Source organism: Mustela nigripes, chromosome X (assembly GCF_022355385.1).
Source record: "Mustela nigripes isolate SB6536 chromosome X, MUSNIG.SB6536, whole genome shotgun sequence".
Classification (NCBI taxonomy): Eukaryota; Metazoa; Chordata; class Mammalia; order Carnivora; family Mustelidae; genus Mustela; species Mustela nigripes.
In genome coordinates, this window is record NC_081575.1 from 98,951,279 (window position 1) to 98,968,948 (window position 17,670).

General features: G+C 36.1%; 1 protein-coding gene across 1 annotated transcript; it reads left to right on the forward strand.

Moving 5' to 3' along the window:
* Positions 1–14,038: 14,038 nt before the first annotated feature.
* LOC132007497 (eukaryotic translation initiation factor 1-like) lies at positions 14,039–14,380 on the forward strand. Its single transcript, XM_059385672.1, has one exon. The coding sequence runs from the start codon at positions 14,039–14,041 to the stop codon at positions 14,378–14,380; it is 342 nt and encodes a 113-aa protein (XP_059241655.1).
* The last annotated feature ends 3,290 nt before the right edge of the window (positions 14,381–17,670 follow it).

Genomic DNA, 17,670 nt, shown 5'->3' on the forward strand with positions numbered 1-17,670 from the left:
CAACAGACTCATGAAAAGTTTCTCAACATCATGAATCATTAGGGAAATGTAAATCAAATCCACAATGAGATAGCTCCTTAAACCTGTCAGAATGGCTAAGATTAAAACACAAAAAATAACAAATATTGGCAAGGATGTAGAGAAAAAGGAACCCTCTTGCCCTGCTGGTAAGAATGCAAATTGGTACAGCCATTGTCTCAAACAGTATGGAAGGTCCTCAAAAAATTAAAAATAGAATTACCATAAGATCCAGTAATGGCATTACTACCCAAAGAAAACAAAAACACTAATTTGAAATAATACCACATCTATGTTTACTGTAGCATTGTATGTAGTAGTCATGATATGGTAGCAGCTCAAGTGTCCTTACATAGATGAATGGAAAAAGAATATTTGGCTATAAATGTAATGGAATATTACTCAGCCACAAAAAAGAATGAAATATTGCTATTTAGAACAACATGGATGGACTTAGAGGGTATAATGCTGAATAAAATAAGTCAGAGAAAGAAAAATACTGTATAATTTCATTCATATGTAGAATTCATGAAACAACACAAATGAACAAAGAAAAGAAAGACAAACAAAAACCCAGACTCTTAAATACAGAAAACTGGTGGTTGCCAGAGAGTAGGTGTAGGGATGGATGAAACTTTGAACTTTTGGTAGATCAAATTAAAAGTGTTACCACTAATAAGTGGGAATTAATATCTTAATTTTATAAGCACACCTAGGGACTTCATTCAGATTTCAGTAATTTTGTGAAATGTATTTTTCTACTTAATACATGGCAATGACATCTCCCTCCTTCCTCTCCATTAAGACAACCAAAAATATCTACAGATATTGCCAGATGTCCACTTAGGGGCAAAAGCACCTCTGTCTGAAAATCACTGAGCAACAATGTTGATGTCAGTACTTTTTTAAAACTAAAAAATTATAAATAATATAAACATTCCCAGATGGGTGCTGATTAACAAATTATTACAAATTTACAAGGCAGAATACTACTTAATCTTAAAAAAAATTAAGTTACAGAAGAATATACAGTATTCAGAAAGATCCTTCCCATATATTGTTAAGGGAAACTCTTATATTACAAAACCTTATTTTTTATAATTCAAGTGTATGTACTGAAAAAAAACAATGGACAAATGCAAACAATAGTTCTCTCCTTAGGTGGTGAAATCAGAATTATTTGTTCTGCCTTATCTATATTATAATACATACTGGAAAAACAAGAATACAAACAAATATGCTTTGTTGTTGCCTTTTAAAACAATAACCTGGGGACGCCTGGGTGGCTCAGTTGGTTAAGCAGTTGCCTTCGGCTCAGGTCATGATCCCAGCGTCCTGGGATCGAGTCCCACATCGGGCTCCTTGCTCCGCAGGGAGCCTGCTTCTCCCTCTGACTCTGCCTTCCACTCTGCCTGTGCTCACTCTCACTCTCTCTCTCTTACAAATAAATAAATAAAATCTTTAAAAAAAATAAAAAATAAAACAATAACCTGAAAAATAATTTCCCAAAGATTTGAGAGAGAAAGAGGTACTTCAAACTGGAAGAAAATGAAAACACAAACTCAGAAAGATATATGGACCCCTATACTTATTGCAACACTATTTACAATAGCCAAGATATGGAAGCAACTCAAGTGTCCATTGACAGATAAATGAATAAAGATGATGTAGGCTGTGTATCTCTGTGCGTGTACATCCATACACAAACATATACATACAATGCAGTATTAGTCACGAGAAAGGATGAGCTCTTGCTATTTGCAACAATGTAGACAGACTTAGAGAGTATTATGGTAAATGAAGTAAGTCAGACAGAGTAAGACAAACACCACATGATTCCATTCATATGTGGAATCTAAAAAATAAACGAATAAAGAAAGAAAAAGGACAATGAGACCTATAAATACAGAGAACAAACTGGTGGATGCCAAAAGGGCAAGGGGTGGGGAAGTGGGCAAAACAGGTGAAGAGGAGTGGGAGATACAGGCTTCCAGTTATGGAAGGACTAAATTAAGGGATGAAATGTACAGCACAGAGAATATAGTCAATGGTACTATAATAGTGCTGTATGGTGACAGATGGTAGTATATTTGTGAGAATAGCATGATGTACAGATTTACTCAATCACTATGTGGCATACCTAAACCTAATGTAATACTGTATGTCAACTATACTCAAATACAAACAAAACAAAACAAAACAAAACAAAACTGAAGTTACTTTAAGGTAGGATTTCAATTTGCAGATCCAATCAAAACATGTTACACCAAGATAGCTGCCTACATTGTTTAACCATAAACTGATCTTAATTGGAAGGTATAAGCTGAATTTTTAATGAACCACATCAGGTTATACAAGTTGTCTGCCTTGCTGCTTTCTTGCCTGTCTGCCTGCCTGCCTGCGTGCCTGCCTTCCTTCCTTCCTCCCTCATTTTCTTCCCTTTAACAACGAAGTGTTTAATATCTTCTTGTTTCTTTTTACTTTCTTCTTGTTTCTGAATGGTGTAAAGCACAAAAGAATCTTAGCCATTGCGATTTTGTTCTCCCAAAAGCCAGAAGTGAAAGGGTTAACAAAATGAGAACTTAAAAAATTATTAACAGGTCTATTTTAACCTTGAACCTGAATACATACTTATAACATAGAACAAGACCATATCCAACATGAGATGTGAATCATATAATATCTAAGCTAATGTTATTTACAGCAAACTTGCTTGTTTGAAATTCTATTTTTGCCCTGGCTTTCAGACATTTTGCAAAGATTCATTTGTACAGTTCCTTTTCTAAATTTTGCAGTGAGATCATAAGAGCAGAATCCATTATTCAATCTTGATTTTATTTAGCAGTGACTGGATCTGTGTTTGTTTCAAATGCTCACAATCACTGCTAACTGCATTCTGAGAGCCCTGGTGGGTCTGACTATTTAATCATCTTGATTTCTCAGGCGGTCATCTTCTCACCCTTTATTCGCCATAACTTCCTCAAAGTTTGCTTGAGTAGCACCAATTCTAGCAGCCCCTCAAGATGACTATGGGCTATTTAATTACGAATTGAAAAATTGAGCCTGTTAGCATGAAATAAAGAGCAACATTTCCCTCACCTAAACCTCCAAGGGACGCACAAATCTTTAAACATTGTGAGGGAGGCCTCCACATAAATGCAACATATACTGCTTCTAAAACTTATAGCAACCCCTAAAGTCATTTAAATCAAGTTGCAGTAACATCTGGTTTACCATAAATCAAAATTTAGATGCTATGATTAAATGGTCATTTGATATTCAAATGAAGAATTTTAAGGATGGAAATAGAGTAATTTTAAAAAGTGTGGGCATCAACTAGATATTCGCCTGATAACCTCACCATACATTTATTCTCATGACATATCTTTTTTTTTTAAAGATTTTATTTATCCACTTGACAGAGAGAGATCACAAGTAGGCAGAGAGGCAGGCAGAGAGAGAGGGGAAGCAGGCTCCCTGCTGAGCAGAGAGCCCGATGTGGGGCTTGATCCCAGGACCCCAGGATCACAACCTGAGCCGAAAGCAGAGGCTTTAACCCACTGAACCACCCAGGTGCCCCACATGACATATCTTTTCATCCCAGGTGATACTAACCTATTTTGGATATCTTGTAAATCTCTTTCCTCTGGAGCACTGACAAGATGACTGTCTTGATATTTAGCAAAACGCTTTATATCTGCGACTGAACTAAAGTACACTTACTTTACTTTCATCAGCAACATGCAAACTTACTATGTTGCTGAAATACCGTCAGTGTCAACAGTAACAAGTTTTGCAGTATTCCAATGGGTCATTTTGCAAAGTAAAATAAATTTTAAAAAATGTAATTTTTACCCATGATAGACTTGGATTATGTAGTTTGATTGTTATTGAAATTTAATGCAACAGACTCAACTTTATTTTCTGCCTTTTTGAAAAATGACATATCTCTAAATGCCTATTCCAAAGTCATAAACTCAGTACTTAAGTATTTTTCTACATTTCACCTTCACCTATGAGAAATAAACAGAAGAATCTGTAGAACTAAAGTTACCTTGGTTGTTAATAAGTAATAACTTGGACACTCCTTAGCACAGAGCATTTTGATAGTACCTTGGACAGTGGTGGCAAGCTGAAGAACAGATGGGCAGGGAGGACAAAAAGAGCACCACTTTGACAGTGTTATTCCAGGCAGAGACACCTAATGAGCAACTAATAGAAAGTCATAGGACAGCTCCGAAGCTAATTCTTGCCCTAGCGTAAAACCACTTCACAAATGTATTTGAAGGTTCTTCAACTTCTTGCTCTTTTTTTTTCATCTTTGTTTCATTTTATTTTCATAGTAAAACAGAGTCGGGGAACTGAAGACAAAGATAACGAAGGGGAAGAAATGGCATCATAGGTTATAGTATGTACACTGTGCTCTTTGAACCCACTTCTCACAACCAGATGGCTTGTTAAACAGTGACATCCAAAATTAATTGTGTACACATCATCTGGGATCTTGTTAAAATGTATATTCTCATTATGTCTGAAGTGGGGCCTGAGATTCTGCATTCCTAATAAGCTCCCCAGTGCTGCTGCTGCTGCTGCTGGCCGGGGGACCACCCCTCAAATAGAAAAGGTGTAAAAGACTTTAACCCATTAAACCCTAAATCCTATCAAATCTCAAACCATTCAAGTAGAGTCATCTCCCTATATACTGAAAATAAAAGAAGAACATCAAGGCCAAATAAACCTCACATCAAGGCACATTTAACAGGCATGCTCTCTCATTTCATTCACAACTCATTTAATCTTAATAAAAATTTCCAGAACTAGGGAATATTACCTCCACTTCCTGGGTGAGGGGACTGATAAATAAAAATGTTCAGGAGCCTGTCCAAAGTCACATGCCTGGAAAGGAATGAAACAACATTGTGCACTGAGATTTTGTGTTTTTTCATACAGCTCCTATGGATAGTATTTTATATGGAAAAAAAAAAGATTTTCATACACATGAACACATTGGATCTTCATAATATACGTCTTGTGAGAAAAGTATGAAAGACCTTATTATGTGCATTTTGTAGATGGGGAAAGTAATGCAGGAAAGATTAAAGAGGATGGCAATGTCCCAGAACTAATTAGCAAAAGAGCTAGAGCTGTCATTGACTGCTTCTGAGCCCCAGTCCTCGTCTCTTTTGTATTATTATCATGCTACTTGACAGTAATCAATTTGTAAACTAGAATAAAACAACAACAATTAGGAATGTGCTTCAGAAATTTCCAACAGAATTAACATTATTTATAAACTAAGCGTATTATAATAACTTCGAAAAAGGAAATAACTCGTATATAGGTTTCATTTCATTTTCAAAGGTCTCAAAATGTAAATTCCCAATGATTGCTCAGTCACTTGTCATTCCAGGTGGGAGCATGGCAAGGGGTACAGATCACACTCTGTAAGCCATAATAGTCTTTGTAACTACCTTATTTCATTTTCATACTTTATACTAAAATTTGAATGCTTTTTTGGATTTTAAAGGTCTATCTTGGGTGGCTGGGAGTAAAACCCATTTCAAGGGAATCTCCATTTTATTTAACAAAAAATAGTATTCATTTTGTTCTATAGATACTTAAATCCTGTATCTTTACTCTTTCTCTTAGCTAGCTCTTTTCTGTCAGTATTTATTTATTTTTTTTAAGATTTTATTTATTTATTTGACAGAGAGAGATCACAAGTAGGCAGAGAGGCAAGCAGAGAGAGAGAGAAAGAGGAGGAAGCAGGCTCCCTGCCGAGCAGAGAGCCCCATGTGGGACTCAATCCCAGGACCCTGAGACCATGACCTGAGCTGAAGGCAGAGGCTTAACCCACTAGAGACACCCAGGCACCCCTTCTGTCAGTTTTTAAATGTAAGCAACTTCCTCCCATCATAAAATAAAAATCTCTCTTTTTAACTCATGTACTGTAACATATACCACTCTATTTCCCTCCTTTTCTCCAAAGACAAATATGTTTAAAGATAGGTTAATATATATTATCTCCCCTTTTCTATATTACTCCTCAAAGTGCTATAGTTCAGATTCTGCCCTCATCACGCTACTGAAACCACTATCCTAAAGTCATCAACTTACCCACATATTGGTTATTTCCATGGGCCCAAATGACTTTCCAGCAACATTTTGTGCTTTTACTACCACTTTACTTTGTGAAATGAAGTCCTCTACTCTCAACTTCTGAAGCGAAAGGCTCTAGTGAGTTTCTCTAACTTCTATGCTTATTTTTTTTCTCAGCTTCCACTGTATATACATTTCTTTTACAGCATTTAGTCCTCATTAATTTATTCAGTCCTCAGATATTTATTGAGGCATACTCTGTTCTTTGAGTTATGCTAGGTGCTAGGAATAAAACTGATTAAAAAACAACTGACATTGGGATTTCCAGTTCAAGATGGCAACATAGGAAGACTCTGAACTCACCTCCTCCATGGAACATAACAAATTACACCTATTAATGGAACAATTGCTCCAAAGAAGAACTGAGGGTTGAGTGAACAAGTACTAAACAACCAAAGATAGAACAGCAAGAGAAAAGGAGATACAGTAACAAAGGGAACCTCCACCCCCCCCCCCACGCTGCTAAAAGCACTGAGGAGGGATATTGCTGGGGGTCCAGGAACAGATTCCTTTAACCATGGGCACAGAAAAAAAAAATGATGTGGTTTAAAAGAGAAACTAGCATTTAAAAGAAAAACACTAGAACTCTGCCAGGCAGCAAAGGAGCTGTGGGCATGTTCTCCCAGGTCAGAGGGGCCGGAGAATGACATGGTTTACATTTCTATCCCACCTTAAAAGCCTAAACGTAAGCAGGGTCCAGACACCATAACTGGTGTCTCAGTGAGCCTGCAACCTCAACCAGCACAGAAGCCATTTGGACACAGAGAAAAAGCCACAGTCTAAAATGGTTGATGGGTTACAGGAACTTTTTCCCCCAACACCTTAAAAAAGTAACTAGCATATACAGCCACAGCTCTAGCCAGCCAGCCAAAATCAGGAATCACACATAGTCTACATGGGGAACACCATATACACAAGCCCATTACTTCAAGTTTAGGAAAGAGGCCATTTCACCTAATTCACAGAAACAAACACAGAAAGACAAGCAAAATGGGGAGACAGAGAAATATGCTGCAAAAGAAAGAATAAGAAAAAAACTCGGGAAAAAAAAGAATTAGATGAAACAAAAATAAGCAATATGCCTGATAATTTAAAGTAATGATCATTAAGATACTCACTATGCTAGAGGAAAGAGTGGAAGAACCCAGTGAGACATTTAATAAAAAGATAGAAAATATTTAAAGGACCAATCAGGGTTCAAGAATACAAAAATTGAAATAAAAAATACACTAGAGGGAACCAGCAGATTAGAGGATGCAGAAGAATGTATCAATCATCTGGAAGACAAAGTATTATGGAAAGCACCCAAGCTGAACCACTAAAAGAGAAAAAAAAAGTGTTAAAAAATGAGATTAGATTAAGAGATCTCCTGGACAACATCAAGGAAGTATTTGCATCAAAGTGGCCTCAGAAGAGAGAGAAAGGTACAGATAATTTATTCAAAAAAATAATAACTGAAAAATTCTCTAACAAAGGGAAGGAAACAGACATTCAAGCCCAAGACATACAGACAATCCTAGAAGAAGAACCCAAAGAGGTCCACATCATGGCACATAATAATTAAAATGTCAGAGGTTAAAGAGAGAAGAGAGAATCTTATAAACAGCAAGACAGAAAGAAATACCTATAAAGGAAACCTACTAGGCTATCAGCTGATTTTTCAGCAGAAATTTTGTAGGCCAGAGAGAGTGGAATGATATATTCAAAGTGCTGAAAGGAAAAAAACCTACAACGCAGAACACTCTACTGGCAAGGTTATCATTCAGATTTGAAAAAGAGATAAGAGGATTCTCAGACAAACAGAAGATAAAGGAGTTTATCACCACTAAGCAAGCCTTACAAGAAATGTTAAAGGGATTTCTTTAAGTGGAAAAAATGGTCATAATCAGACATAAGAAAATAATGAATAAAAAGATGTAAAATATGACAACATATATATAAAATGTGGAAAAGGGAGTAAAAACAGAAGAGAAGGGGAAAAACAAGATTTCTTTTTTAGAATGTGTTTGAACTGAAATGACTATCAAATTAATACAGATTGCTGTTTACTTAGGATGTTAAATATAAACCTCATGGTAATCACAAACACAAAACCCATGACAAATACACAAAAAATAAATTGAAAGAAAGCCAAACATAATACTGTAGACACGCATCTATCACAAAGAATGAGATGAAGAGAACGGAACAAAGAAGAACTACAAAAACAACTAGAAAACAAATTTTAAAAATAGAAATAAGTACATACCTATCAATGATTACTTTAAATGTAAATGGCATAAACGATCCAATCAAAAGATACAGTGTGGTGGAATGGATAAAAAAACAAAATTCATCTATATGCTGCTTACAGGAGACTCACCTCAGAACTAAAGACACGTACAGTGTCTGAAAGTGAAGGGACAGAAAAACATACACTGTGATTCCATGAAGCAAAACAAATACAAAAACAAAACAAAAACAAACCAGCTAGGGTAGCAATACTTATATCAAACAACAAAGACTTTAAAACAAAGACTGTAACAAGAGACAAAGAAAGGTACTGCATAATGATAAAGGAATCAATCCAACAAGAAGATATAACAATTGTAAATATCTATGCATCCAACCCTGGAGCACCTAAATACATAAAGTTAATATTAATGGAAAGAAAGAGAAATTGGCAATATATAAATAGTAAGGAACTTTAACACTCAACTTAGAGGAAAGACCATCTGGACAGATAATCAACAAGGATGCAATGTCTTTGAATGACACACTGAACCAGAAGGACATAACAAATATATACAGAATATCCAATCAAAAACCAAATACACATTATTTTCAAGTGCACATGGAACATTCCCCAAAATATATAACATATTATGTTATAAAACAAGTGTCAATAAATGTAAGATGACCTAAATACTGCCATGCATCATTTCTGATCACAATGGTATAAAACAAATCACAAGAAAAACACTGGGAAAAAATGTAGGAACTGAACAATTTGCACTAAACAATGGGTCAAGAAAACAATCAAAGAAGACAACAGTGGGACCTGGGTAGCTCAGTCGGTTAAGTATTCAACTCTTGATTTCAGCTTGGGTCATGATCTCAGGGTCATGAGATCAAGCCCCTCAGAGTCAGGCTCAGCACTCAATAAGGAGTCTGCCTGAGATTCTCTCACTTCCTCCCCATCTGCAAACCACTCCCGCATCTCACGCCTGAACTTGTTCTCAAATAAATAAAACATTTAAAAAAGAAGAAATTTAAAAATACATGGAGAAAAATGAAAATGAAAACGCAATGGTCCAAACACTTTGGAACAGGGTGAAAGCAGTTCTAAGAGGGAAGTATATAATGATACAGGCCTACTTCAAGAAACAAGTAACAGACACATAGACCAGTGAAACAGAGTAGAGAGCCCAGATATGGACCCTCAACTCTATGGGCAAATAATCTTCAACAAAGCAGGAAAAAATATACAGTGGGAAAAAGACAGTCTCTTCAATAAATGGTGCTGGGAAAACTGGGCAGCTATATGTAGAAGAATGAAACTTGATCATTCCCTTACACCGTACACAAAGATAAACTCAAAATGGATAAAAGACCTCAACGTGAGACAGGAATCCATCAGAACCCTAGAGGAGAACATAGGCAGTAATCTCTTAGATATCAGCCACAGCAACTTCTTTCAAGATATGTCTCCAAAGGCAAAGGAAACAAAAGCGATGATGAACTTTTGGGACTTCATCAAAATCAAAAGCTTCTGCACAGCAAAGGAAACAGTCAAAAAAACAAAGAGGCAACCCATGGAATGGGAGAAGATATTTGCAAATGACAGTAAAGACAAAAGGTTGATATCCAGGATCTATAAAGAACTCCTCAAACTCAACACACACAAAACAGACAATCATATCAAAAAATGGGCAGAAGATATGAACAGACACTTCTCCAATGAAGACAGACAAATGGCTATCAGACACATGAAAAAATGTTCATCATCACTAGCCCTCAGGGAGATTCAAATTAAAGCCACATTGAGATATCACCTTACACCAGTTAGAATGGCCAAAATTAACAAAACAGGAAAAAACATGTGTTGGAGAGGATGTGGAGAAAGGGGAACCCTCTTCCACTGTTGGTGGGAATGCAAGTTGGTGCAGCCTCTTTGGAGAACAGTGTGGAGATTCCTCAAGAAATTAAAAATAGAGCTTCCCTATGACCCTGCAATTGCATGCCTGGGTATTTACCCCAAGGATACAGATGTCGTGAAAAGAAGGGCCATCTGTACCCCAATGTTTAGAGCAGCAATGGCCATGGTCGCCAAACTATGGAAAGAACCAAGATGCCCTTCAACGGACGAATGGATAAGGAAGATGTGGTCCATATACACTATGGAGTATTATGCCTCCATCAGAAAGGATGAATACCCAATTTTTGTAGCAACATGGACGGGACTGGAAGAGATTATGCTGAGTGAAATAAGTCAAGCAAAGAGAGTCAATTATCATATGGTTTCACTTATTTGTGGAGCATAACAAATATCATGGAGGACAAGGGGTGTTAGAGAGGAGAAGGGAGTTGGGGTAAATTGGAAGGGGAGGTGAATCACAAGAGACTATGGACTCTGAAAAACAATCTGAGGGGTTTGAAGTGGCGGGGGAGTGGGAGTTCGGGGTACCAGGTGGTGGGTATTATAGAGGGCACGGATTGCATGGAGCACTGGTGTGGTGAAAAAAAAATGAATGCTGTTATGCTGAAAATAAATAAAAAATAAATTAAAAAAAAGAAGAGGAACAAGTAAAAAGTTCAAATAAACAATCTAACCTTACATATAAAGGAACAAGAAAAAGAAGAATGAAGCCCAAGGGGAGGAGAACAAAGGAAATAATAAAGATCAGAGAAGGGGAAAAAATGGCATAGAGACTTTATTTTTTTTAAGGATTTTATTTATTTATTTGACAGACAGAGATCACAAGTAGCAGAGAGGCAGGCAGAGAGAGAGGAGGAAGCAAGCTCCCTGCTGAGCAGAGATTCCCGATGCGGAGACCCTGAGATCATGACCTGAGCCGAAGGCAGAGGCTTAACCCTCTGAGCTACCCAGGCGCCCCGCCATAGAGACTTTAAAAAAAGAAAAAAAAAATCAATGAACTCAAGAGCTGGTTCTTTGAAAAGATGAACAAAATTGACAAAACTTTAGTCAGACTAACACTGAAAAAAAAAAAAAAGAAAGGACCCAAATAAATAAAAACAAAAATGACAGAGGAGAAATAATAACTGATACCACAGAAATACAAAGGATTATAAGAGAATACTAAGAAAAATTACACACCAACCAACTGGATAACCTAGAAGAGATGATTAAATTCCTAGAAATATATAATATCTCAAAACTGAATCCAGAAGAAAGAGAAAATCTGAACAGACTTAAAATTGAATCAATAATCAAAACACTACCAAAATAATAAAAATCCAAGACACATTGATTCACAGGTGAATTTTACCAAACATCCTCAAAATATTCCAAAAAGCAGAAGAGGAAGGAAAGCTTCCAATTTCCAAGCTAACATTACCCTGATACTAAAAGTAGACAAAGACACCACAAATAAAGAAAACTACAAGCAAATATCTCTGATGAACAGAGATGTAAAAATCCTCAGGGAAATACTAGTACAACAAATCTAATAATACATTAAAAAGATCATTCACCACAATCAGGTGAGATTTAGTCCTGGGAGGAGAACAAAGGAAATAAAAAAGATCAGAGAAGGGGAAAAATGGCATAGAGACTTTATTTTTTTTTAAGATTTTATTTATACAGTATTTGCAAAACAATCATCATAATACACCACATCAACAAAACAAAGGGTAAAAACCATATAATCATCTCAATAGACGGAGAAAAAGCATCTGACAAAATTCAACATGACTTCATGATAAAAACTCTCAATAGAGAAGGTTTAGAGGTTACATACTTCAACATAGTAAAGATCATATAAGAAAAACCCATACCTAACATATTCAATGGTGAAAAACTAAGAGCTTTTCTTCTAAGATCAGGAACAAAACAAGAATGTCCATTCTCATCACTTTTACTCAACATAGTACTGGAAGTCTTAGCAACAGAAATCAGACAAGAGAAAGAAATCATAGGTATCCATATGGGTAAAGAGGAATTTACTGGCACTATTTCCAGATGATATAATACTATATATTGAAAATCCCAAAGATTCCAACAAAAAAACTATTAGCAGTAATAAATAAATTTTAGTTCCAGTATATAAAATTAATACCCAGAAATCAGTAACATTTCTATACCCTAACAGTGAAGTCACAGAAATAAAAATTTTTTAAAAATTTACAATTGCACCAAAAAAGAATAAAACAACTAGGAATAAAATTAACCAAAGAGGTGAAAGACCTGTCCTCCAAAAACTATAAAACAACTGATGAAAGAAATTAAACATGACACAAATGGAAAGATATTCCATGCTCATGAACTGGAAGAACCAATATTGTTTAAATGTCTATACTACCCTAAGCAATAGAGATTTAATGCAATCCCTATCAAAATATCAATAGCATTTTTCACAAAACTAGAATAATATTAAAATTTGTATCAAACCACAAAAGACCCCAAATAGCCAAAGCATTCCTGAGAAAGGACAAAGCTCGAAGTATCAAAGTCCCCAATTTCAAGATATAATACAAAGCCTTAGCAATCAAAACAGTATGGTACTGGCACAAAAATCAGACATATAGATGAATGGAACAGAATAGAGACCTCAGAGATAAACCCACACCTTTAGGGCCAATTAACCTATGAGAAAAAAAGGTAAGAAATAGAAGGGGGAGCAGTCTTTTCAGTAAATGGTGTTGGGAAAACTGGACAGCTACATGTAAAAAAAAAAATCATACTATTCCCTAACACCATATACAAAAATAAACTCAAGTTGGATTAAAGTCCTAAATTTGAGACCTGAAACCATAAAAACCCTAGAAGAGAACACAATAAAGTCTCTGACATCAGCCACAGAAACATTTTTCCAGATATGTCTCTTACAGCAAGGGAAACATAAGAAGAAACTATCAGGACTACACCAAAATAAAAAAAATTTGCAGAACAAAGGAAACCATCAACAAAACAAAAAACCTACTGAAAGGGAGAAGATATTTTCAATTGAGACATTCAATAAGGATACTTGGGGTTAATAGCCAAAATATAAAAAAAAAAATTATGTAAGTCAACACCAAAAAAAAAAAAAAATCCCATTAAAAAATGAGCCAAGGGGTGCCTGGGTGGCTCAGTTGTTTAAGTGACTGCCTTCGGCTCAGGTCATGATCCTGGAGTCTCAGGATCAAGTCCCACATCAGTTCCCTGCTTGGCAGAGAATCTGCTTCTCTAGCTGACCTGTCTCCTCTCATGCTCTCTATCTCTCTCAAATAAATAAATTTAAGAAATCAAATCTTTTTAAAAAAATGGGCAGAAGACCTGAATATATATTTGCCCAAAGAAGACATACAGATGGCTACAGACACATGAAAAGTTGTTCAACATCGCTAATCAGGGAAGTGCAAATCAAAACCACAATGAGATATCACCTCATACCTATTGGAATGGCTAAAATCAAAAGAATAAGAAATAAAGTGTTGATGAAGATGTGGAGAAAGAAGAACTGTGCATGGTTGGTGGGGATATAAATTAGTAATGCCACTATGGAAAATAGTATGGATGTTCTGTAAAAAAATTCAAATTAGAGGCCAAGTCACTGAGCCACCGCCTTCCTCTTGAGTCCCCTTGCTTCCTAATGCTCGGTTCTCCACACCCCAAACCCCCACCTTCTTCCACCACTGCCTTCTGCAGGAATTGTATTGTATGTCTGCTATCCAGAGCCTCCACTCTTTCGACCCCTTTGCTGATGCAAATAAAGGTGATTATCTGCTTCCTCCTGGCACGGGGGCTTATTTCCATATAAGAATTCGACAGAGAAATGGCAGGAAGACCCTTACTACTATCCAAGAGATGGCTGGTGATTATGATAAAAAGAAACCAATGAAGGTGTATAAGAAGAAATTTGCCTGCAATGGTACTATAGTAGAGCATCCAGAATATGGAGAAGTAATTCAGATACAGGGTGAGCAGCACAAGAACATAACCCAGTTCCTGGTAGAGACTGGACTGGCTAAGGATGACAAGCTGAAGGTTCATGGGTTTTAAGTGCTTTTGGCTCACCAAAGCTTAAGAGAGGATTTCCTTACAATGAGTAAAGTTTCCCTTCTGTCCCTTGTCACAAGTTTAAAAAACTTCACAGCTTGTATAATGTAACCTTTTGGGGTCTGCTTTTAACTTGGACTAGTGTAACTTTTTCATGCAATAAACTTCAAAGAGAAATATTGTATGATCCCATAATTCCACTATTGGCTATTTACACAAAGAAACTGAAAACACTAACTGAAAAAGATATATGCACCCCTATGCATATTGCAGCATTATTTACAATAGCCAAAACATAAAAACAGCCTAAGTGTCCATGCAGAGATAAATGGATAAGGAAAATGTGATATATAATAGAATATTATATAATCATAACAAGGATGGCTTCATGTCAGTTGCAACAACATTAATGGACCTAGAGGGTATTCTGTTAGGTGAAATAAGTAAGGCTGAGAAAGACAAACACCATATGATGCCATTGATGAAGCATAAGCAAAACAAAAAACAGAATCAGACCTATAAATGCATAAGACAAGCTGATGGTGGCCAGAGGACAAGAGGGTAGATGGTTGGACAAAATGGATGCAGGGAGAAGGTAATATAGGCCTCCAGTTATAGAATGAGCAAGTCATGGGAATAAAAGGCAGAGCATAAGGGACAGTCAGTGATATTGTAATAGTGATGTAACAGAACAGATGGTAACTACATATGTGGTGAACATAGCATAATGAATAAACCTTTAAAATCAGTAACTTGCAAACCTGAAATTAATGTGACATTGTATTTCAACTCTATTCAAAATAAAAATTTTAAGTGTAAAAAAGAACCACCAGCTGACATCACAGAAATACAAAGGATCACAAGAGATTACTATAAAAAAATTATATACCAACAAGCTGGACAACCTAAAAGAAATTAATAAATTCCTAGTAGTATACAGCCTTCCAAAAAAATCAGGAGGAAATAGAAAATGTGTACAGACGAATTACTAATATGAATTGCATTGGTGATTTATAAACTACCAAGAAATAAAAGTTTATGACCATAATGATTTACATATGAACTGTACCAAACATTTATTTATTTTTAAAGATTTTATTTATTTGACAGAGAGAGAAAGAGAGGACAAGCAGGGGGACCAACAGTCAGAGGGAGAGGGAGAAACAATCTCCCTGCCTAGCAGAGAGCCCAACATGGGGCTTGATCCTAGGACCCTGGGATCATGACCTGAGCCAAAGGTAGGTGCTTAACTGGCTGAGCCACCCAGATGCCCCACTCTACCAAACATTTAAAGAAGACTTAATACACCTATTCTCCTCAAACTACTTCAAAAAATAAAAGAGGAAGGAAAACTTATATTTTATGAGGCTAGCATTACACTGATACTAAAAGTAGACAAAGCCACCAGACACATATAAAAACCACAGGACAATATCCCTGATGAACACAGATACAAAAATCCTTAACAAAATATTAGCAAACAAAATTCAACAGTACATTAAAAGGATCATTCACCACAATCAAATGGGATTTATTCTGGGGATGCAAGCATGGTTCAACATTTGCAAATCAATCAATATCATATATACATCAACAAAATCAAGGATAAAAATCATATAACCGGGCACCTGGGTGGCTCAGTGGGTTAAGCCTCTGCCTTCGGCTCAGGTCATAATCTCAGTGTCCTGGATCGAGTCCCGCATTGGGCTCTCTGCTTAGCAGGGAGCCTGCTTCTTCCTCTCTCTCTCTCTGCCTGCCTTTCTGCCTACTTGTGATCTCTCTCTGTCAAATAAATAAATAAAAATCTTTTTAAAAAATACTAAAAAAAAAATCATATAACCATCTCAATAGATGCAGAAAAAGAATCTGATAAAATTCAATAACAATTCATGATAAAAAGTCTCAACAAAGTGGATTTAGAGGGAACATACCTCAACATAGTAAAGGCCATATATAAAAAACCCACAGCTAACAACATACTCAATTTCTTCTAAGATCAGGAACAGACAAGGATGTTCACTCTTACCAGTTTTATTTAATATAGTACTGGAAGTGCTAGCCACAGCAATCAGATAAGCCAAAGTAAAAAGAGCTATCTGTGTTGGTAAAGAGGAAGTTAACTATCAGAATTTGCAGATGACACGATACTGTACAAAGAAAACCTTAATAACCCGATAAAAAAGCTTCTAGGGCACCTGGGTAGCTCAATGGGTTAAGCCTCTGCTTTCATAATACTGAGTTCAGTAATTACAAAATGCAAAATTAATACCCAGAAATCAATAACATTTCTATACACTGGTAATGAAATAGCAGAAAGAAAAATTAAGAAAACAATTCCATTTAAAATTTCACCAAAAATGAATAAACTTAACCAAAAAGTTGAAATACCTGTCTGTTAAAAACTATTAAACACTGATAAAATGAATAAAAGATGACACAAAGAAATGGAAAGATAGTCCATGCTCATGGATTGTAAGAAACAATATTGTTTAAATGTCCATAATACCAAAAGCAATACAGATATTTAATGCAATCCTTATCAAAACACCAACAGGATTTTTCACAAAATTAAATAATGTTAAAGGCTGTATGGAAGCACAAAGTACCCAAAACAGCCAAAGCAATTTTGAGGGGGAAAACAAAAAAACATGCTGGAAGTATCACAATCCTAGATTTCACAATATACTACAAAGCTACAATAATCAAAACACTACAGTATTGGCAGAAGAACAGACACACAGATCAAGAGAGCAGAATTAGAACTCAGAAACAAACCCATATGTTTACAGTCAAGTAATCTACAACAATGGAGAGAAGAATATACAATGGGGAAAAGGCAGTCTCTTCAACTAATGGTGTTGGGAAAACTGGACAAAGACTGCAAAAAAATGTTCACCATCACTAGTCATCAGGGAGATTCAAATCAAAACCCATTGAGATACCACCTTACACCAGTTAGAATAGCCAAAAATAATAAGACAGTAAATAACATGTATTGGAGAGGATGTGGAGAAAGGGGAACCCTCTTACACTGTTGGTGGGAATGCAAGTTGGTGCAGCCTCTTTGGAGAACAGTGTGGAGATTCCTGGGGTAAATGGAAATAGGATAACATTTCTCTTTCTCTGCTATACTGAGTCTGGCACCTAGGGAAGAATGGCATACACATGCCAAACATTAAAATATTTATGCTGATTCAGTGCCATGGGGCCACATAAAAGGAAGTTACAAAACATTAGCTTAAAATGAATTTTCCTAGGAGAGCATGAATACTGACAGAAGTAAGTAGATGAGA